Below are 24634 nucleotides of genomic sequence, written 5' to 3'. Positions count from 1 at the left end.
AGTGCCCTATAATCCACTCTGTTGTCTGACACCCCGACACACCTTGATGGCTCCACCCTGCATAGTGCACACGGTTTCATTACTGTAAAGAGTGTGCGCAGGCAGCAACTCACTCACACACGCACGTACACACACACACGTCTTTGTTTCCTCTTTTACAGATCCATTTTACGATTAAGACTGATGCAAAACTCTGTGGCTACCAGCAGGGGGACACATTTCACAAGGACAGTCACATGAAGTGTTCAGTCTTGGATTTTATTTTATTTTATTTTATTTTATTTTATTTTATTTTATTTTATTTTATTTTATTTTATTTTATTTTATTTTATTTTATTTTATTTTATTTTATTTTATTTTATTTTATTTTATTTTATTTTATTTTATTTTATTTTATTTTATTTTATTTTATTTTATTTTATTTTATTTTATTTTATTTTATTTTATTTTATTTTATTTTATTTTATTTTATTTTATTTTATTTTATTTTATTTTATTTTATTTTATTTTATTTTATTTTATTTTATTTTATTTTATTTTATTTTATTTTATTTTATTTTATTTTATTTTATTTTATTTTATTTTATTTTATTTTATTTTATTTTATTTTATTTTATTTTATTTTATTTTATTTCATTTTATTTTATTTATTTTGGACCACAGATATATATGTGATGCAACATATTAAATAGATATATTCATTTTCAAATTGATTGAATTGAATTGATTGATTGATTGATTGAATTTTGATGAAAATATTTGGTCATCAAAAAAATAATTTAGCTCTGTGATTCTCTCCCATTATTCCACATCACACAGAGACCCATACTGCAATTTTATGTAAAATGGGGGCAAAACATGTTTGTTTGTATGTTTGTGTGTTTGCGTGTGTGTTTGTTTGCTTGTTTGTTTTTACAGAAAAAAGTTGAGGTTTTGGATTGTGAATCCATTCCCAGCCTCCATGTCAAAGAGGATGATCTCTGACTGTCTGCCCCTCCTTACTGAGCCTTCATTCCACAGAAGCATGGTGGTAAGCAACAGAAATGGACTCCTCAATAACGCCACAGGAATGTGAGCTCATGTGGGGGAGGCTCCGTTTACACAGCAGAGCTCACATTATCTCCATAAACTTTTGATAAGACTGGAGTGTTCCTGCTCTGCCACAATGAGCCTGTGTCCTATAATGTCCTTTGGACAGAGAGAAGAGCAGATCCTCATTTAAACGCATTGACAATGAAGAGGAAAATCCCAAAGGACTGAGAGAGGAATGGAGGAAAACCCAAAATTGTTGTGGGCCATGGGTGTGGACATAATGAAAGGGCTTGAGGGTGAATCTAACACTATAATGCAAAACAGCCAGCGAAAAATTACCCCTTCTTTCGCTCTCAAGCTGAAGTGGAAGTAAAATACATTTTAGTCGAGTACCGTAGTCTTGACTCTTGAACTTATATACTGTGGGTCTGCATGAGTTCTGCTCTGCCCAGTTTAGATACTTCTACATCTCTGATGACACTCCCCTACGCTCTAACATATTTGTCACCCAGTGACAGTAAAATGCTTTAATCACTTGGATAATGAATAGGTGTGTCTTTAAACGGATATTCAGTAGAACTACACATTTGAATTATGTCTGTCTGTCTGTCTGTCTGTCTGTCTGTCTGTCTGTCTGTATGCAAAAAAGGCATAAATCCTGACCAATACCTAACATAAGTTAGAGTTAAGGAATACATATATATATAGAAAATATATATATGTATTGAGGCAGATATATCTATATCTATATCTATATCTATATCTATATCTATATCTATATCTATATCTATATATATATATATATATATATATATATATATATATATATATATATCTATATCTATATCTATATATATATATATATATAGATAGATAGATAGATAGATAGATAGATAGATAGATAGATAGATATATATATAGATAGATATAGATATAGATATAGATATAGATATAGATATAGATATAGATATAGATGTAGATGTAGATGTAGATATATATAGATATATATTTATATATTTTTAAAAGATGCAAATTCAAAACCACCTTCTAATGAGGGGAATAGAAATGAGAAAGATGAATTATTTCTCCTCTGAGACTGTTAAACTATCAGGACATGTGTTCCTGCAGAGAGAGACTAGCCGACACTCTGTCAGCCCAAAGCCACAAACAGGCGCAGCATCACTCTCACCCTAAAGAGTCAGTGTGAAAACTAAATTACTGGTGATTACTCTTACTATTGAAAATAATAAAGCCCCTAATTAAGGAGCCAGTAGAGAAATCAGACCTACCAAGATAAACAGAAGCTTGAAGCTGTTCTAAGTACTGTGATTAGATGTATGTGTATATAATGACATAGAACAGTGTGTATAGAATGTTCCATGTATATAGAAGTATTATATATATGGCCCATGCCAGGCCTAGTATGGCAAAGTTCTCCCAGGTATTCCTACTGGAATATTGACGGGACGAAATGCACTCACCAAGGTGCCCCTAGAGCAAGCCTATCTAGTGGTCACCAAGGTGCACAAAGGTTAGGTCAGGTTGGACATAGGATCCATAGGTGTTGGATTTAAGCCTAGTTCACACGCCTACACCTTAACACACTTACAACACAAGTGGGATCAGGGTGTCAGCATGTGTATGATGGGGGGATGGGTTTAAGGAAGTCTATAACCCAGAATACAGGCACAAGTGATATGCTTACAATCTTGTGGATCGGCTATTTCCACTATATTCTATTCTGAAATATACACATTATTAAATGTGTCAGTTATTTGATAATTATAAATATTTGTTATGTCTGCCCTGTGCAACTTTTGGTTATGAAGCCTAAAGGCCAGGCATAAATTAAAATGTTGTGTTCAATACCAGCAACACAATGAAATTATTAATCCAAATTATTAATTATTATTAAGTAAAATTTTATAATTATTAGATTTTACGAGTAATATGTTATGAACATGACAGCCCTAATTGAAGTAGACATACAGTACAGTATGAGACATATTCTGATAGCCTACTTTAGCTGTCAATATCAGGTGTCTTGTCATTATTGGTGGACACTCATTTCTCCACCTCTTCTGTGCTTACTTTACACAGCTGGAAAGCACTATTCTATTTTTCAGGATATGTTCTGTAATATTGACATAGGGTGCCTTTAATGTGCCCCAGAGCTTTTTGTCATAGTTTTAAAAAGTTTCAAAATAATCACCACCCAAGAAGACTGAGTGGTTTCATTGCTATTTTTTAGCTGCTCTATATTCCATGGGGCCCTAACTGTTCTAACAGCTAACCTTTTGAACAAGGGCATGTTTATCCATTACTGAGTTTAATAGCTTCATAGAAATCTGAAGTTGAACATTTGGGTCTGTTCTGTATAAAATGTCAGGTCAACATAATAGTATACTTATCACCATTCATTAACTTACAAAGTAATTTGTAAGATTTGTTAAGCAAAAATAGTTTTTGGGTCTTATGTTGACTGTTGACTATCCTCAAATTAATCCTCTAAGTGAGTTTCATATTCTTTATTTCCAGATGCTTATTTCTGAGACTGCATATTCACACTCTGAATAACGGTTTCAGAAAATATATGACCTCTGGAGCCTTAAAGCAATATGCTTTTCTGAAAATTATTATTAATTGTATGATATCTCTGTGTGAGTTGATTACTGTATGTCTGAGTTGTAAGAAGACAGGCATACTGCTGCTGCTAGAAGCAGTTGAGCTTGACATAAAAACATGTACTGTATCACTCCTTCCTCTGAATTTTATGCAGTGAGAAAGGAAATGACAAATGAATATCTTAGGTTACATAAACTTCTCACTAATCCACATAAGCCACTCTCTGTCCACACCATTTTCTAATTCGGCTGAAAATCAGGAAGTACATTGGGTGGGGCACTGTTGTCATGTGTGAGGAATACTGCCAGAGTGACAAAAGTTGCTTTGGCTCTGAAAATGATTTGTCTGTTTCATGACCTTACAATAACTTTAGAGATTGTGACACAGTAAATGTTGAGATGCATATGATGCATCACAATATCTTGTAGGCCTACTTTTCAACATTTATCCAGAACACAAACCTTTGTATATTTCAGTGCTGTTGTGGTGCACCTCTTTTCTCAAGCTGTAGACTTGAGACAAGACTCAAGTCAGACTTAGGTGAGAAAAAAACAGGACTTGAGACTTGACTTGGACGCGTCTGCTGTGAGACTTACATGACGTATTCAAAGAACAATGCAACTTTAAATGTATCACTGTTAGCCTACTAACTAGCCTACTGTTTTGTGCACAGTTCTCCCTTTCTGTTGCTTTTGTTTGGAGTAACCATAGTAACTGGCTTGGCACTGCCAAACTGCCAAGCATAATCAATCATTGGGACAGAGTTGTAATCTTCTTCAGTACTTGTGACTCGCACTGTAAGATGAAAACATACTGAGGCAAAGCACGCGTGTGTGTGTGCGCGCGCACACACACACACACACACACGTTTTCTTTTTTTTTCTTTTTTTAAGCGTTTTATTTGTGTTTTGCAATGTTAATATTATTTCCATATTAAGTCACTACACACAGTACAAATTTGCAGACATAAATGTAAATACACAGACAGATAGATTGATTGATTGATTGATTGATTGATTGATTGATTGATTGATTGATTGATTGGTATAGACAGACAGACAGACAGACAAACAGACATATACTGCACAGCACATACAGTCTTTATAGAAGTAAAATCCATACAGCACCTATATAGCACCAAGGTGTGCCACATGACTAATCTACATGCATTCTTTTTTTTATATTCATTTTGTATAATCCTTATCTTTCCCTCATTATCCTTAATTATTTCAAGTTAATTTAACTGCAACAAGGCTGAAGAACCAAAACCAAAGAATCTTACTCTTGTGTACATGTCTATAATATGTTACAATAACTTTTTTGAATCTTGAATCTTGTTACAGTATACTGTATGTTATCTGCTATTTGCTTTCTCTGGAGAGAAAGTATGCCCTACAGGCGTGGCCATGGGGTCACTCAGGTTGCCAGAACTACCAGTCACACCCAATACTGCATGTCAGTTACTGTAACTAGGGTACTCTGTACCACATTTTAATGTGATCAAATATACTTATACAGTATACATATATATATGTATAAGGTCGATAAAATGTGTTTTTGTCTAGGTTTTGATTTGTTTTTATACTCCAGTTTTAACTCCATTTTGCTGTGTTTTCATACTGTACACTCCCCTCTGTTATCTGTTGAACTAGCCCTAGTTAATGATTGGTGAATACACAGCCAGGCCGCTGAGGCCAGTGAATGTTATTTATTTCCTCACTGAAACCATCCATCCATATTTGTGTTTTTGGATATTGCATTGGCAATGATGTCCTCGAAAAGCAATAAACCATGAAGACTGATATCTAAACACTTTGAAAAAATCTTATTACATCTGTTTACAATATACCTGTGCAATCCTCCGACTTAATCAGGCAAGATAAATCCAGCATTTCCCACCCACACATTCAGTCTGTGGGAGGGAAAAATTGACATGTTGTAATGTAACCATTTTAGTAAGGAGTATCCGTAACTTGGCAAGCTCTACAATGCTAAATCTTACATCACACTAGCCTACACGCACACACACACACCCCCCCCACACACACACACACACACACACACACACACACACACACACACACACACACACACGGAAGTATAGCCTACTTCAGCTGAACTCATTCTAAAGCTGAGGTGTACTTGTCTTCCGCAGGTAGGCCTATATGCTGTGCATTCTTTACTCGCAATACAGGTCAAAACGTGTTAGTAATGTCCAGCTGGTCAAGCTGGTTGGTTATGGGTGTTCATCAGAGACCCTGGTCTGAGTGCACAGTGGGAATTTCACGGCCGAAGGTGAAGTTTTGCAAATGGGTGTGAGGGCACTAGACTAGCACCCAAATATAGGCTACTTTTTATGCTGTGTATGCGGCAGTGGCTCAGGGGTAGAGTGGCCGGTGGAGCAGTCGGATGTGAGCCGCGAGGTTTCCAGTTCGATCCCGGGCTCCCCCAGAGTTAGTGTCGAAGTGTCCTTGAGCAACACGCTGCACCCCTAATTGCTCCTGATGAGCAGGTTGGTGCCTTGTATGGTTACCTCTGCCACACAACTACATGGTGTGTGAATGTACAGTGTCTATGTACCAATTTGCGTGATATTTGGACAAAATCTGTAGGAATAATATTTAAAAAATAAGTTTGGCAAAAATAGGCCTCCTGGTGGCGCTATAACAGGCCGATCTGAACAGTTTAGAATTGGGGCAGAGGTTCTGCTCTGGCATCCAGGGAGTGTGTGTGTGCACTGTGCACAGTTTTACATTGATTGGGCCAACAGTGCCGGAGATTAGCTGTTCACAGACAGACGGACACACACATGGACGGACGGACGGACAGGGTGAAAAACATAGTCTCGGCCACGGCTTCGGCCTGGCGGAGACAACCAGCTACTTTTTTGGCAAGAAATGGACCTGCCCCTGCCTGCAACATCCCAGGAAAAAGACTTGAATGACAACACTGCTCCCTGCAAAAAAAACGGAATTCCCATCACTGCACACACAAGAAAGTATGCATTGGGCACAGCCGACCCCTCCTCTCCTCTCCACCGCTATCAGGACTAGCCTATGAGCAATGAAACTGTGAGAGGCACCGCCTATGTGTGGCTGTAACGCATTACTGTAGAGAAAAGTTCTCCAAACGGTATCAGGGTCAAAGTCTAATCTAAACCTAGGACATAAAATAGATCTGCTTTAACCGGACGCGGTTTTTACTCCCAGGAGGGAAACGCCGTTCGTTTTTCAAGCCCCAATGGCCCCTGTTTCCAAGTGCAGCGTTGTTCTATTGCTGCTGTTCTGTTTAACGGTAAGTGAGCTTATTATTATTATTTTATTGTTTGTTTTTGTTTTTGTTTTTTTTACGAAATTCATGAACGTATACGTTCTTCGCAGTGTACAGAATATCTGACTGTGTACAAACTAATTATAACAACGAACATAGGGTATAAAGTGACGGGAAAACCGTTATATTCTAAATGATCTAATAATAAATGGCTACAGGTGTGGTAGGTCGAGACGTGGTATATTATAGAAGGGGATTCCAGGGATTCTCGGGGGTCTAAATGTACCCTTACAAGTCTGTAACTCTGACAGTATACAAATGGAACCAAATGGACCCTAACGGGTCCATTTGGTTCCATTTGTATGCTGTCAGAGTTAAGGGGAGACCTCGACATTTTAAAGTTTGAGAACCATTGAAGTAGACCATCCTCTGCCACTTCCTTCCACATCATTCTTCACTTAAATCTGCAACTCAACTCCATTGTATTGCGAGGTGATTATTTATTCAGTCCAGTGGTTCAGAGGGGGTTCCCAACATGATTATGGGGGGTCCCCAGATGACAGCATTAAAGTGGCCATTTAAGTGGCCATTTTAATACCTTAAAAAAATAAGTAGAACTGAAATGAAAAAAAAAAGAGACCATTACTGCATCAAAAGTAATCAACAAACTATACTATAAAAAATGGTCAGACATTGCCAATCTACAAGCTTGTGAGCTGGCTATAATGTTTTATCTGTAACAGAGTCAAACTAAATGTATGCTTGTCAGGGTGGGTGGTCCCCAGTTCATATGATTATTTTGGGGGGTCACAGCCTGAAAAGGTTGAGAACCACTGATGTAGTCTAATTAAATATATTTTAGGTAGCCTATATACTATTGTATTGGTCTAAGTGTCTTAGTAAAGTGTTAGGCCACGCTATAGCTGCCAGAATGTGCCTTGGCATAGATTGTACACATCTCTGGAGGGATGGAACACCATTGTAATAAAGGATGTTCTCTCATTTGGTGTTTTGATGATAGTGGTGGAGAGCGCTGTCTATGACACCTCAGTCCAGAATCTCCCATAGGTGTTCAATTGGGTTGAGAATGAGATCTGGTGTCTGCGAAGAGGCCATAGCATATGATTCACATGATTCACATCGTTTTCCTATTCATCCAACCATTCAGTGACCCTAGCTGTGCCCTGTGGAAGGGGGTATTGTCACCTTGAAAAGACCACTCCTATCATGATCAAATGTTTCATTATAGGTGATCACTCAGAATAACAGTTTGGGCAGCGGTTCCCAAACTTTTTAGCTCAAGGCCCAAAAGAGAAATTGGTTTGCCAATTTTTTATTTATGGCATTTATTTAAAATTTGAATTATATTTATGAAATACTTTTGACTTTTTTTGTTTAACCTTTTTTAAATCTTTTGAAATATATAAAAAAATAAAAAATAATGTATAAATAAAAAAAAGGGGATATTTACTCGCAACCCATAAAATGTGGTCTGCGACCCAAAGGTGGTCCAACCCAGTGTTTGGGAACAGTGCTCTAGGGGACAAGTGGACTCAAACCATGCCCCCCACAGCATAACAGAGCCACATGACCCCCTCACTGCAGGGGTCAAGCTTTCACATTCCTGTTCTGTATTCCTGGTGTACGCCACAGATGCACCCGCCCACTAGTGGAGAATATGGTGAAGGATGACTCATCTGACCAAATCACCTTTTCCACATCTTTGTAGATGAGTGTCTATGGTTTTCGAACCACTGAACTGAACTGTCAAATGTGCATATTTGTCTTTGTAATGAGAAGTTTATGCACCGCAACCCTTCTTTAACTATGGTTTTCAACCCTTTTCATATCAAGGTTCATTATTTATTCGGCATTTGAACCTTTTGGCATTTTGAACTTTTTTTTATCGTTGGATAAGATTTTGTCAAAATAACAATCCTTCTCCATTATCTAATTGTGTAGACGTCTTGTAAATTAAGTAATGCAGATGTTTAACAATAATTTAACTCTTGAGAGAGTAAAATAAAACCAAATGGACCCGTAACTTCCGTTTGGTTTCATTTTACTCTCTCAAGAGTTAAGAACTATAAGGGTCCATTTGGTTACCAACTCTCCATCATTTAGCTGGGGACCACCTAAGGACCACTGGTGGTCCCCGGACCACTGGTTGAGAACTACTATAACATCCCTTGGACCGTTCTGGCTGACAGCCTGAACTTGTGTTTCCTCACATATTGCATTAAATGTACACTTTCGACGACAATTTCGGAAGCTATTCCCTGATGTCTTTCCCACAGATCAGAATGCAGGTGTCACTATTTGTCACTGTTCCTATTGAAACATTTGAGCACAGTATGTGACTGAAGCTCCTGCCATCCGTGCCCCAATAAACAAACCCGCTTTCATTGTCACTTAGATCTTTTCCTCTTGCCATCTTGATCCAAAATCGAGGTCAACTGAGCCTCCTCAGCATTTGTATACATGCAACAGAGCATGGTGGGATTTTAATTTATTTTTATATCAGCGATAACACAAGTGGGGAAGCATCTGGGAAGCATCTGGAATTGTTATTTTCTCCACTAATGTATTCAGGTCTTTCATTTATCACCCGTGTGTGTGTGTGTGTGTGTGTGTGTGTGTGTGTGTGTGTGTGTGTGTGTGTGTGTGTGTGTGTGTGTGTGTGTGTGTGTGTGTGTGTGTGTGCAAACACAGGCATCAAATCTTTTTGAAAATGGGATAATAACCATTTTCTGCACATTTTTTTTTCTCCAGAAGAGGGTGTACTTTATAAGGAAGTTGGTGCATTAAACATAAAACAAAAACAAACAAAAAACACTTTAAACTGGCATTAACTAACTATAATGATAATTAATTACTTATTCCATGCCTATGAATGAATTACTTATTTTTAGAGGCTGTCAGATTACATTACAATTATTAATGTAAAAAGTAGAAATGCTACTTTATGGGAATAACAAAATCTGGGCATTTCAGCATGAAAAACATGGGCTTCTGTGTCCCAGTAAGACTAAACAAACTAACACTAAATTGCTCTAATTACCTTCTCTACGCCACGAAAAGTCAGTACTGAGAAGTCAAATGAGTTTGAAAGAGCTTCATAAGACATGTTTGTCATAGAGCTGTAATTTAATCCCACATTGTTCATCCTTTTCATCCCTCTATGTACATCATTTGAAGATCTTACATGTGGTGGTAGAAGGAGGTGGACTGAAGAGACAGAAGAGAGAATGGTACATCTACCCCAAGAAACTGCAAGAGAATGTTGATTACACTGGCTTGGCATATATTGCAAAGGTATGCTCTCAAGACTCAGTCTGTTCTTTCACTTCTTAAAATGTTTTCCAGAACATAAGTATCATTTACATTTTCCTCTACCCATTTTAGGTAAAACATTATATCAAAGGAAATTTTCAAAACTCAAAATCTCTGAAATGGTATAGATAAATAACAAAGTTTAGTTATTCAGAATAACAACCTAAGAAGTATTTTTGATGGACTTTCTCTTTAACTCATGAGTTATGTGCTTAGAGGCATGATTTTGTTTTTTCTTTTGTTTTGTTGACTCAATAAGCCTGATACAGCTCACGGCCAGCTGAGACATTAGTGTCTAGACTACAGTGGATCCCAATGAATACAGCATTGTTCAGTATTTCAGACATGGTCACCTGCACTTAAACGTAGGGCGTTGTGTTAGATTGGTTTCATATGTGCTAGCTCTAGCACATATCTCTTGTCAATTGGTGACTTTGTGTAGTTGGCAATGCAAATATTACAGTAGTGATTGATTAAGACAATATGCGAGCAAGCAATGCTGCCCAGTGTGCAGTTGCAGACCTGTCTCATCAGAGGATTGGTTAATTGTACAAAAAGTGTAGACAGACACTGTGTTATACAGTAAGATTGGTAATCTAGAATTCATTCGTTAAAGTGTTTAGCCTACACAGCATAGTCTCGCTTTTTCGCTCATACTATGTGTCAAAATCATCCAACTCACATCTCCAAAAGTATAAATACGGTATGCAAGTATGCATAGGAACTATTATGTATTGTTATGTATTGTTTGTTGGTGGTATGACTGGCTACATACCACTTAATAATAGTACAGAGAGTATGATTAACAATGAATAATTATTTATATAATAATGATTTCAAATAATTGGAACAATTGTCTATGGAATATAATGACAATATTAATAATATGAATAATGAATGTGTGTGTGTGTGTGTGTGTGTGTGTGTGTGTGTGTGTGTGTGTGTGTGTGTGTGTGTGTGTGTGTGTGTGTGTGTGTGTGTGTGTGTGTGTGTGTGTGTGTGTGTGTGTGTGTGTGTGTGTTCCAGATTCGGTCTGATAAGGACTATAAGGGGAAGGTAACCTACTCACTAACAGGGCATGGTGTTGACAAGGACCCTGTGGGCTTATACGTCATCGACGCTAACGAAGGGCTGGTGAGAATCACCGGCATTCTGGACCGAGAGGCCATTCCCTATTACATAGTAAGATCTCCCATAATCACTCCAATGAAGTGGACATTAACACATGCAACGTTCAAGTTCAAATAAATGTTTAAGCTGCTGCTTTATTTCTCCTTGTAGTTAAAAGGCATCGCAAAATACAGCAATGGGAGCCGTGCCGAGAATGACCTTGAACTTAGAATTGACGTTGTGGACATGAATGACTGTGCACCTGTGTTCCAAATGGGTCAAGTTGGATCTGTCTATGAATCTAGTGCAGCAGGTATGTTCACTAACCTGTATTTTTTTATTCTCCAAATAAGTAATACACAATCCTCAGTGTTAATGTGTTTATTTGTAAGAGGTTGAAATAAGTGTTGAATTGCTTTATATTCTGATAGCACTCATTGGAGTGTTTGTCGTCCCTCCAGCTCTTGATTAAACAGAAAATGGATACCAAATTTATCCAGTCAGGAGAAAGAGAGCTCCCACAAGACACAGGATAAACAAATACATTTAGAAGCGATGACACAAATAAATCAGCAGACAATATTGGAACTGCAACACTATAACATTTTAGCTGATAATTGGGTACTTTCTCCTGATTGGCTGAATTAAAAAGATTGGCTATTAAAGAGCTGGAGAGACAGAGACCAATGATTTTTACTGTACTTGCCATTACAATTAAATTCTGACTAATGATTGATTATTGCCTTTTCCAATATTGTATTTTCTAGGCACTGTCATCATGAGAGTGAACGCTACTGATGCAGATCTGGGGGCCAATGCTCAGATCTACTTCAGCCTTGTAGAGACAAGCTCCTCGGCCGGTATGTTCTCCATCAACCATCAGACAGGAGAAGTCATGGTTCGACAGAACACTCTGGATAGGGAGGTAATGAGGTGCAAACAAACACATTGGTGCTCCAGGTTGACATTTACTGTACTAATACATTACTGATACATATAGTAGCCTTGTGAGCAACATACCATACCTGACATTCTCCTCTGTTGTGTAACAGTAGCACAGTCACTTTGAATGCTCCTTATAACACAATAGTTTAGTTAATTTCGCCAAATAGAACGTCTTTATTTTTTTAGCACATTTAATTAGAAATGTGATGTTTACTGGATTCTTTTATTTCTAAACTTCAAGTCTGCACTATTAGTGGTAACACCTTTCACACCATTTCCCAGTCCCAGTCTTTAATTAAACATATTTCAAAGATATTGTTGATATATAGAAAATATGACATATGTCATAATACATATGTAATACATGTCATACGTCGTACTCATGGATATCAAATTCAATATTTCTTTGCCAACTAGCACTAGAGGGATGGAATATTGCCTCAAACTACTGTGCAGCAATAAACTAATATAATTGGGAGAATCTATTGAATTGATCAAATTCAATACAATTTAAATAAAAAAATGTTTAGGGGGGAAATAACTTTTTTAGTTAAGCTGCTGATTTTCTGATCTTATCACATTATCTAGAGCAGAGACACATATACGTTGACTGTAAGAGGCGCAGACATGAATGGAGCAGCAGGAGGAAACTCAGCGACAGCAGATGTTGTGATCAGACTCCTAGATATAAATGATAACATTCCAACCCTGGAAAGGGACACGGTAAGCACTCGATTTTCAAAAAGCATGCCTTCTATGCTTTTATTTTTGGAAGATAGATAGATATATTGAAGCAGAAATCCATAACTTTTGTGACTCTCCTGGGATTCATGTCTCTTATGCGCAGCCGTGGGTTAGGGTTGTTGTGTTAGTTTTCTTCAATTCTACGATTGTACAGTATATTATAGGATTTAAATGACAATGTGTGCTTATAATCTTCAGGTAGTACTAGTTTTCAACCAGTAGGTGTCTACCCGACACCAGGGTCTAAATTTCACAATGGAACAGTAGGGAGACCACCAACCACTGCAGGATGTGCTAGCTATGATAAACTTTGTTAATTAAAATAAGTTTCGGATTGCAGCATTAATGAACAGGTATGACGTTAAAGACACCTGCAAATCCACTTTATTTTTGCAGTATGAAGGCCATGTTCAGGAGAACACCATCAACGTGGAGGTGATGAGGATCAAAGCCATTGACCTGGATATGGAGTTCACTGCTAGCTGGCTGGCTGTCTTCTCCATCGTGTCAGGGAATGAGGCTGGCTATTTCAGCATCTCTACTGATCAGAAGACCAACGAGGGCATTATCATGATTAACAAGGTATGGGGACAGCTTTATTATTATTATGTACACATGAAAATCCTGTGTTAGTTTAATTCACACTTTAACTTAGAGCTAAATTAAAGGACAAGGGTGATTATGTAGGTTAAAAACCACACATGGGTAAAAACATGGCAGTCTGACTTTATAATACACCATGATGTAAACAACGCAGCTGCAGCTCATAAAGTTAATGGGTGTGTGTTAGATTTAGGTGTGCCAATGTGCAAGTATTGACAATACAAAATCTAACACACTCATTATACATTTTTATTAGCTGCAGCTGCGTTGCTTACGTATATATCACAGTGTACTATAAGGCCAAGCTGCCTTATTTTTACACTCACATACTTTTTAACCTACAGGAAAACTTAAAAACAAAATCGGCCTAGCGTTTCATGAGCCTTTAACGCTCCAGATTTGACTGAAATCTAGATCAGTGGTTCTCAACCTGTGGGTCGGGACCCCCTGGGGGGTCCCCACATGATTTATTTTGGGGTCACAGTGAAGTGACAATTTAAGGACTTTTAAGACCTTTTTAATACCTCAAAAAGAAAGAAAAGAAAAAAGACCATTACTGCACAAACTATACTGTAAAACTGATTGAACATTGTCCAAATTGTCAAATAATATAAGAAAGAGGCAAACATTGGGAAAATAGTCGATCTACAAGCTCAACGCGAGGCGCTGTGAGCTTGTAGATCGGCTATTTTCACAATATTTATCTGTGGAACCGAATCAAAATGCCTCAACTCCTACAATTCCAAGTGCTTGTCAGAGTGGGGGGGTCCCCAGTTCAAATATGATTATTTTGGGGGGTCCCCACTTCAAATATGATAATTTTTCGGGGTCACAGCCTGAAAAGGTTGAGAACCACTGATCTAGATGATTGAAATGAACAATGCATGGAGCAATTCATAGAACAGCCGAACAGGTCTTTGAAGTATGAAAGCTATGGCCCCTGATGTGTTTTCTCTCATTTGAATCTGAAGGCTCTGGACTACGAGGAACTCAAAGTGCTCAACCTGGCGGTGTCCGTCTCCAATAAGGCCGCGTACAACTTTGGCTCCAGTTCCATTAGACCTCCCAGCATAGTTCCCAAACACTACCCGGTCAAGATCAACGTGGTGAACCAGAGAGAGCCGCCCCGCTTCCACCCAGCCGTCAAGGTGGTGACCATCTCAGAAGACACAAGCAAGATCAATCTTCACCAGATCATCACCAACTACGCCGCTATCGACAGTGACACTCTGACAATTGCCACCGATGTCAGGTAAGCATCGATCATATGTGTGTTTTGCCCACATGTGTTTTGTACGTGTTTCGATCGAATGTTTATTATTTTATCCTTATGTACGTTTTCTTGTTCGACAGGTACGCAAAAATAAAGGACATCAATAACTGGTTGATTATTGACGAAAGGACAGCAGATATCAGGCTGGCCAAATTGCCTGATCGAGAGTCCAAGTACTTGATCAATGGAACATATTATGCCGAAATAATTTGTATTACCAGTGGTAAGTACTGTATGTATGTATGCCAGGTATCACTAGTATGGACAGAACACATTTAACCCATTAAGACAGGGAATGCATCTGTGTCATTTTAGATTTCTTTGGCTATTAAAAAATATCAGATATACAAGCTCATAGCGCAATGAGCTTGTATAGCTGCTATTTTAGAAAAATCGTAAAATATTTTGCAAATCTTTGAATATATATTTTTTAAAGCAAACATTTGTCAAATATTTTGTTCCAGGGACCCCCAGAAGCAAAGATTTGAGTTACAAAGTGTTCGCTTTAAAAAAAAAAAATCAACAAATGTGTACGATTTAAAAAAAATAGCAGATCTACAAGCTCATAGCGCGGCACTCGGTGCCGCTCTATGAGCTTGTAGATCTGCTATTTTTGAACAGGCAAAGAAATCTAAAATGACACAGATGCGTTCCTGTTCGGATTGAATGGGTTAAATAATCTGTCATCATCACTGTTTTTATTGGTGTGTTTTTTTTGTTCAGACGTGCCCACTAAAACGGCCACAGGGACCATAGCCATTCAGGTGGAAGACGCCAACGACGACTGTCCAACGCTGACCAGTACAAGTCAGACTGTGTGTTATGGTGACAACGTGGTCTATGTCACAGCCATAGACCAAGATGAATTCCCCAATTCAGCACCGTTTGAGTTCAGGGTGATTCAGGGGAACCGCAATGGAAAATGGACAGTGGATCATATAAATGGTGAGGCATTGTTTGTGACCGAGGTTTTAATTTAGCATTTCCTTTAGCACTGAACGTCAAGAATTTAGAAAGTATCAGGTGATACGTATATTAAAACATTTGTTCCCCTCATTTACTGCTGTTAGGTTCTAACAAACTGTCAGGAAGAAACCTTGTATCTCCATTATTTCATCTTAAATTTTTTTTTTTTACCTACGCACAAAATGAGCAAAACATAACAGATCTACAAGCTCACAATGCCTTGCATTTGCAACCTGCAGCGCAGGGGCGTCGTTACGCGGGGGCTTCGGTGGCTATAGCCACCAATGTTTTATCCAAAGCCACCAATAAAAATAAAAATAAATAAAAAAGTTTTTTATTTTTTATTTTTTAATTTGTTTTAATTATATATCTATAACCCTAACCTAACCCTACCCCTAACCCTAAAACCGAACTAAAGTAACAAAAAACTGGGGAAAAGTACCCAAATCCGCCAAAATCCGCCGAAATCCGCAAACATGCCGTTGCCTGGGGGGGTAAGCCCCAACCTAGTAGAGACCTAGCGACGCGCCTGCTGCAGCGCCAGGTTGAAAGTGGTTAAGTCTGTCTGTGAGTTTTATAAATATTTATTTTAACCAATGAAACGTATTAACGTTCCTCCATTCCCTGAAAAGTAACGGTTTTGGACATGCAAGGTTTCCACCAGACAGCGACGACATATCTTTGTGTCGTCTTGTAAACAACAGAGCACAAAGTTACAATGTTGTTATTATTGTTAAACAAAGTGCTGAAGGGCCAAAACTATATTCCTTTTCTCACATCTCTTCCCCAATTAAGGCACCTCGGCCATTCTTCGGAACCAAGCCAGCCTGTGGCCAGGCCAGTACAAGGTCGCCATGGAGATCACAGACCAGCAGGGCAAGTCGTGTGGTGATGTCCAGGTAATGGACGTGGTGGTGTGCACGTGTGAGGAAACCACCGGCACCGCCACAAAGACCTGTGTGCCACTGACAAAGGGTGCCACCTTTGGAGCTCCTGGTGTCCTCCTCATGCTCCTCGGCCTACTGTTGTTGCTGTGTGAGTAGCAGTGGTGGGAAAAAGTACTAAAATGTTTTACTTAAAGTAAAAGTATCAATACTGCAATGTAGAAATACTCTGGAATCCGAAATTCAATATTTACTTGAGTGAAAGTACAAAAGTATTGGTGTCAGAATGTGCTTAAAGTACCATGGGTTGAAGGTACTCATTATGCAAGTTTTCAAATGTATAAAGATCTTTTGAAAATAGCAGATCTACAAGCTCACAATGCGTCGCATCAAAACACACTGTGAGCTTGTAGATCGGCTATTTTCAAATGGCCGAAATGTATATAGGGCTGAAGTGGTTACTGTATGTTTTGTAATAATAATCTAAATCTACAGTAAAGTAACTAGTATCTAAAGTTTTCCAAAAAAAAAAAGTGGAGTAAAAGTACAATGTTTGTCTTTGAGATGTAGTGGAGTAGAAAAGTACTTAGAATGGAAATACTTGAGTAAAGTAAAAAATACCTCAACATTGTACTTAAGTACATGCACTTAGTTACTTTGCAGATAGGGTTATCAACTTGGGTTGATAAGAATCATCACCCCTCCCTTGATGCCTATCCAGAGCGGTTAAATAGTGATTTGACGGGATCAACAGGTCACAGATCAGGTTTATACAGTTAGTATGAGGCAGGACGGGTCATGCTTCTCAAACATTTAGCCTTTGTACAAAATGTGTCATTTTTCCCATGACTTTCAGTAAGTCCACTAGCTTATGAACCAACAGACGTTTCATTCGTCATCATAGTTGCATGGGTCTGTGACATAGCGTGAATTGTGTGTGTGTTTCAGTGGTGCCACTCCTGCTGTTATTCTGCCTGTGTGGAGGTGCGGCAGCCATGGGGAATTTCAAGGCCATCCCGTTCGACACGAAAGAACAGCTAATCTCTTATTATACTGAGGGGCAAGGAGAAGACAGGGTAACTAACTACAGGCTCCACCTCACCCCCTAGCACTCCTTATTTCCTTGTATCAGCAGCTGCAGATGTTCCCCATTTAGATGCTAGTTATGCTATCCAGATGTACTGTACAGTATGTTGGCAACATTTTCACATACTGTAATGCTGCAGTATGTACTGTATGTACAGTATCTTATATAGATCAGTGTTTCCCAAACACTGGGTCGGGACCCATTTGTGGGTCACGGACCCATTTTTAGGGGTCGCAAGAATATCCTATTTTTATATATTTTTTAAACATTGTCTACAATTTAAAAGTACTATCAATCAATTTGCATTAAAAAAAACTAAATCAGAAAGTAAAAAAAATAAAATAGAAATTCATAAATTAAAAAAAAGTTTTAGAAAATAGTAAAAGCAGATCTAGAAGCTCACACGTTGTGAGCTTGTAGATCGGGCATTTTCACTATTATTCTTTGCATGTTTGGGTCGTGACGAGATACCAAACGTATATTTTGGGTTTCGAGCTGAAAAGTTTGGGAACCACTCATTAAGATAGACATCATACAGTATACTGATTGCTTGCACACAGACGTTATGTCATTTAGATAGCAAGTTGTTTAGTCAAACGCTAGATTGGATGTTTACCTGGTATCCTAATTACTGCGGAACACTTAATTGTTTTGTTTGCACTCTCATTACATGACCAGATTGTTTGTTTAGGTTCTTGCCTCCGATCTTGCACTTTGTAAATCCCCCTAGATAAGAGAATCTGCTAATAGCCTAAATGAATTGATTAGTATAGAATCATTCTAACAAAAGGGCTGCCCGAGTGGATCACAGAGAAGTGTTATTTACACTTATTTGCGCGCTGGGATCTCACACTGAAAATAGCACATCTACAAGCTCACAATGCAGAGCAGTATACCATTGGTTCTCAAAGTGGGGTCCGGGGACCCCCAGGGGTCCGTGGGGGGGGGGGGGGGGGAGGGCAGATATACAAGCTCATAGCGCGGCACCGAGTGCCGCGCTTTGAGCTTGTAGATCTGCTATTTTTGAAAGAAACGTGACATTTTGAGCAAACCTTTGAATATATATATATTTTAAAGCGAACATTTGTAATTCAAATCTTTGCTTCTGGGGGTCCCTGGAACAAAATATAGAGATGGGGGTCCGCGGCCAAATACATAAGTTTGGGGGTCCTTTGTAACAATCGGCCTTTACCTTGAAAGGTGAATTATTGTCAAATATCAAATCAAGTGGTAAATAAACAATACACTTCCGGCTTTTAAATAAACTTCTGTCCCTATATCTTTCCCTAATAAACAAAATAAATAAACCAGCAGATCAACCAAACAGTATTTCTTTCAAAAGCCCCTTCCCACCGAAAGCACAGCTTCCCCCGCGGCGTAGCAACGACAATGTCCGTTGTCCGCGCTCGTCCGTTCTTATTTCTTGGCTGCAGCCTACTCCAGAGTTTAAACTTTGACTCTAGGCTACACGTACATGGATCTTTTTCTAAACACACATTTTTGTGTGCGTTTGGGCCTTTCAGCCACACGCAAACGGTGTTTTTGGTCGCTAAAACGGATATTTTTTGTAAACGGATAAATAAGTGAAGGTTTTCCAAAACATGCGTTTCAGTGGATCTGTGTGGACATGTAATCCGGAGATTTTGAGAAACGATGACGTCATCGCGCATTCGCACATGGTCATTATAATAATAAATAATATAATGATACATAAACACCAGACCGCTCATGGTCATTATAATAATAAATGAAGAGAGAGAGAGAGCAACACTTACAGTCTATGAAACAAGGCACGCTCATTTATGGCAAAATAATGTCATAATTAATAATAAGACAGTGATGGGAAAAATAGCTCATTCACTGTGTGACGAAAACCCTCTTTCTCTGCGCCGAGTAGCGCACACGGCACGCACACGGGTTGAATGTGGGGTCTGTCGTCCTAAAACACAATCGCCCCGGGTCAAAATCCAGCGACCATGGAGCGGGACTGAGCGGCCGCGGGACTGAGCCACGGACGTTACAAGGCGATCCGGACCGTGATAAGTACCCGTATCTCCCGTATTGTGCAATAAAAAGCATTTTAATCCGATCGCCGGCCATTTTCTCAAAATTTTCTCCGACGCTTTCAACCATGCGACACTAATGGTTGGGGGGTGTATTGCACTCCGATACATTACAAAAAAAAGGAAAAAAAGAAAAGAAAATGTCCGGCGATGGGATTAAAATGCTTTTTATTTAACAATACGGGAGATACGGGTACTTATCGCGGTCCGGATCACCTTTGTGACATCCGTGGCTCAGGGGTAAGCACTTTATATTTGAAATCTGAACGTTTATGTACATGTGAGAGTTGGCAATGTAAAAAAAATTGAACACCACTATAAACCAAGGACTCAGCGTCATGTGAACCATGGCTACTGTTTGCGCTGCAGCTGCGCCCTAATAATGTTTTCGTTTATGTTCACGTATGCTCAGTGGTGATGCTATTAAAATAATGCAGCTATTGCAGTATTGGGCCTTAACATGTGATTAAAAATATGTATAGGCTATATGTATTTGGCCCCTCATATATAAAATAAATGTAGATATAAAATCTGATATAAAATTGAAACTTGCAGCTGATCAATGCGTTTCTGCGTCTACGTGTGGACAGGGATTTATTTAAATCTTTGTCATGTGGCCAGGGATTCTTTTTAAAAACGGAGGACTAAAATATCCGTTTAGTAAAAGATCCATATACGTGTAGCCTAGGCCTTAACACAGTATTACTGGCGCCTCGGAGATCTCCTCTCTCTTCCCCCTGTTGCTTCTGATCCACACGTTTGTTTGCTCGATCCCCTCTCCCCTGAACCGCACCCTCTATTAGTAACGTCGGGTGGCAAATCATTCAATCACCCCCTAATCAGACCCATTACCGTGACTAGGAAAGGTCCATACCTTTCGTATATCTCAGAGTCCAGAGTAACATGTAACATATCAATCAGATACAATAACATGCATAAGTAAATCAGATGTTACATATCAATCAGACATAACAACACCCATAGATCAAGCAGATAGATAAAATAAATATAATGTGCATTTGTCACACCTTGACATGAAACATTTTTGAGAACCACTGATATAAATTTGAGCTTTTTTACATTCATGCTTTTTCACATTGATGATTTGCTTTCTCCCTTTTCTCACACAGGAAGTTCCTCTCCTTCAAATACCAACAGTAGTGGACCATGGGAGAATCACGGCCACAGATGTGAATGCATATGGAGGGAGCGCGTTCCAGGGAGGAGCAGGAGGTGCATCGGTGGCAGGTGGAGGAATGGCTGTAGGCGGAGGTCGGACATCTTCCTCCATGTTGACAACGGAGAACATGCAGCATTATCAATATTTCCATAAACCCGGCGGGCATGTGGAGATGGACCACATGGGTGGGGGTCTGGGCGGGGGTCTGGGTGGGGGTCTGGGTGTGGGTCTGGGTGGGGGTCTCGTGACAGGCCACCATGAGTATCTCTCCAGGTATGGAGCTGGAGCATACGATGATGGTATGGCCCTTTCTGAAGAGTTCCTGCAGGACTACTACACAAGTGTGAGTACCTGGAATATCTTTGAAACCTCTACTCTCTACTCTGAACGTGAATAATGCAAGCTGTTGAAGTTACTTTAATAATAATTCCCATAAGATCAATGTGAATGGTCAATAACTTGCCATTGGTAAAAGCTTGCATCATCTCCCAAGATGGATACATTCGCATGAACCTCATCTCTATTTGAATAGAGCAAAAACACACAAGCCAAACAGTTGGCATTTTCTTACTGTGTTTACTGTGTGAACATTGCATTTTGTGAGAAAAACATTACCCAAACCTCAATGTGGGCTAAACACCATTGCACAGAGAGTCATGGGTGTTTGAATTTTGTTCATAAACCAGTCTTATAGGGACTGTTTTCAGCAATATTGTAACATAAAGGCGCATTTAAGTTCACTGTTTTGAATGACCAATCTCATGCAAGTCTCTGCATGTCAATTTTAATACCGTAAAGTCAAACAAACAGAACTAAAGTCAAGTATTCTGTGAGTTGTAGTCAGTGGTCTAAACATGCCAGACCACCAGTAAGATATCAGCTTCACATTTTAGTTTTAGGAGTGTTTAGCGTACCTTCAGTGTTGTTGAAGTTTACACTCATAGTCACTGTTGCTATATGTTTGCAGAAAGCCGACCATGCCGCACAACATTCCCACGAGAAGGATGCTCTCCGGATCTACGACTATGAGGGCCAGGAGTCTTTGGCAGGCTCGGTGGGATGCTGCAGTCTTTTGGAGAACGACAACAGCCTCGACTTCCTCGATGACCTGGGACCCAAGTTCAAAACCCTAGCTAACATCTGCCAGGGGTCCACCTTGGAGACCGAGTCTGTGGAGGTGTCTGTCCGTCCAGCCAGACCAGTCTCACCTCCCAGACCCTCCACTTCCACTCACACACACACCCACTCCCACACAGAAACCACCAGAGACAGAGACAGAGAGCACGTCAGTGTGGGCACCCTCAACACCTCCAACGTGGCTACAGGAACCTCCACCATGGTCCAGGATAGGCTGCTCAGCGAGAGAGCCCAGGGATCAGTCACTATGCCCAGAGTCCATGTCCAAGACAACATTCTGATTCCCAGCCAGACGCTGCTCATCCAGCAGCCCACCATGTACTACGCTGCCACCCCCATGTACGTGGTCGAGAACAACCCCCAAATGGTGCTTGTAGCAGGGGGAGACCGGTCCGTACTGGGGCTTGGTCAGGGGCTGGCGGTCGGGGGCCTCCACGGTTCCCAGGGCATGGTACTTGTAGGGGGGCAGGTGGGTGTGGCGGGAGGGACCGGGCACGTCGTTACGGGGGTCAGCCAAACCGTCAGGGGGGAGAGCAGCAGCTCACTGGGGGGCGGCCAGACGTTGATCACGACAGCAGGGCATCATGCTGGAACAGCGCCAGGCTTCTCACAGGGATCAAACGTCTCCCAATCCAGACACGTGCGTGTGGCTGAGAGCGGGTCGGCATCTTCATCAGGTGTAGGGGCCGGTGCAGGCTTAGCCCAGGTGACGCTTCAGACAGGGTCAGGCTTTTCGGAGCAGGGCTTAGATGTCAGAGGTCATGGTGTGGATGGCTTCTCACAAGGATCAAACATCTCCCGATCCAGACAAGTGCGCGTGGTTGAGAGCGGGTCAGCATCTTCATCAGGCGTAGGGGCCGGTGCAGGCTTAGCCCAGGTGACGCTTCAGACGGGGTCGGGCTCTTCGGGGCAGGGCTTAGAGGTCAGGGGTCATGGTGTGGAGGTGAAAGGTCAGAGTGTGTCACTGAGGTCCGCAGGGTCAACTGAGGCCTCTGCGCTGGAAGCCACAGCTTTGCAGCAAGGCAGTCACAGAGTTGTCGTGCAAAGTAAGAAGATCTCAGTCACTGAGAGTAATATTGAAACCAGCACAAGAGCATAGGACAGTCCAACAGTTTACATTTGTACCCATGGGAATAGATGTATACTTTCAGTTCTTGGTGAAATTATATAGAGAATATACAAAAATAGATGTGTTGTAGAGCATAATACACAATGGAAAGACTAAAAATAAAAAGCATAGTTCTCTGCTTGACTACATGAAATGTATGACTGAAAAGGCAATATGCCCCCCTTCTCTGTAACACTGCTGTGCTGTGCATAAGCTTTTTTTATTGGCCCTTTAAGTTATCTAAAGTTAACTACGAAAATATATCATAATTGTAATCAAACATAAAATCCCAGTCCAGAATGTGTTATATAAATAATTATTCGCACTCGCACAGATTTGTGAAGCTGCTAAACATACGCAAAATCCAAACAAATAAATCCAAACAAAAAGGAGGTACTGGAGTCATTATGTTTGAACAGATGGTGCCATATTGGGGTCTTAAACACTGAATATTGTTAATATTCAGCATTTTAAAGATGCTCATGTTGCAGTTTGATTGCTGCGGTCGATTACATTTGAACCCTGCCATGAATTGCACTGTTGATCCATAGATTGTCTGGCAGGAAAATGGGTCTTTATAGTATGTCCAGTATATTGATATTTATATGGGGTTTCTTATTTGTGTCGTTGAAAAGAAATCCCAATTTGTCCACTCCACAAAGTTGGTAGTACCAAAGATGTACACATTTTTATTTTTTATGTATATTTTTCCATGATTATAAAATAATGCTTAAAATTGTTTTGTTTAAAAGGTTTTGGAGACTATTCTGGATTTTTGGAGCAATTTTAGTAGAGGAGTCATTGCTCTTTTTGCTACTGACATTTTTCCCTTAATGCACAACTGTCAAGTGTTTTGTCTTGTACTGTATGTGTGTATTGCATGAGTAGCTGAAGATTATGACATTGGCATGTCATTTAGAATGTCTTTAATTGACCATAAACCTTAATTTGCACAATATATTATAATAAAGCTGGAAGGTTATAAATCATCTTGGTTTCATTTGTTTTCATTCACTTTGTCATACTGCTGCAATGTTTTATACATTGTCATCGTGGGTCTTCAACAGGGGGTCTGGGTTGCGTACCATCTGAGGGTCTGGTACCCCTATAGCGGGCTACATGCTACCATCCATAATTTTGCAATACATGTTTGCTTGCCAGGAAATCCAAGTGTGTCGAGATTGATCCAGTGGAAAAGATGATGAACCCAGACAAGAGTTGACAAAAGAGTCCAGGAAAAGCCATGCTGTGGAAAGAGTGAAATAGCAATAACA

At 39.7% G+C, this 24634-nt stretch overlaps 1 protein-coding gene across 1 annotated transcript; it reads left to right on the top strand.

The window, feature by feature from the left end:
- The first annotated feature begins 6745 nt into the window (after nt 1-6745).
- Nucleotides 6746-24342, top strand: LOC308093491 (desmoglein-2-like protein). Its single transcript, XM_080439828.1, has 14 exons — nt 6746-6951; nt 10126-10242; nt 11287-11442; nt 11542-11683; nt 12138-12295; nt 12904-13038; nt 13456-13641; nt 14634-14914; nt 15016-15158; nt 15659-15880; nt 16697-16936; nt 17734-17861; nt 21066-21458; nt 22083-24342. Exons 1-14 carry the CDS (start codon nt 6898-6900, stop codon nt 23349-23351), a joined length of 3624 nt encoding a protein of 1207 aa, XP_080295954.1. The 5' UTR covers nt 6746-6897; the 3' UTR covers nt 23352-24342.
- Nucleotides 24343-24634: the final 292 nt, after the last annotated feature.

Source organism: Gymnoscopelus braueri, assembly GCF_963280865.1.
Source record: "Gymnoscopelus braueri genome assembly, chromosome: 10".
NCBI lineage: Eukaryota > Metazoa > Chordata > Actinopteri > Myctophiformes > Myctophidae > Gymnoscopelus > Gymnoscopelus braueri.
The sequence above is the reverse complement of the archived record's forward strand: the minus strand, read 5'-3'. Positions and strand labels throughout refer to the sequence as shown.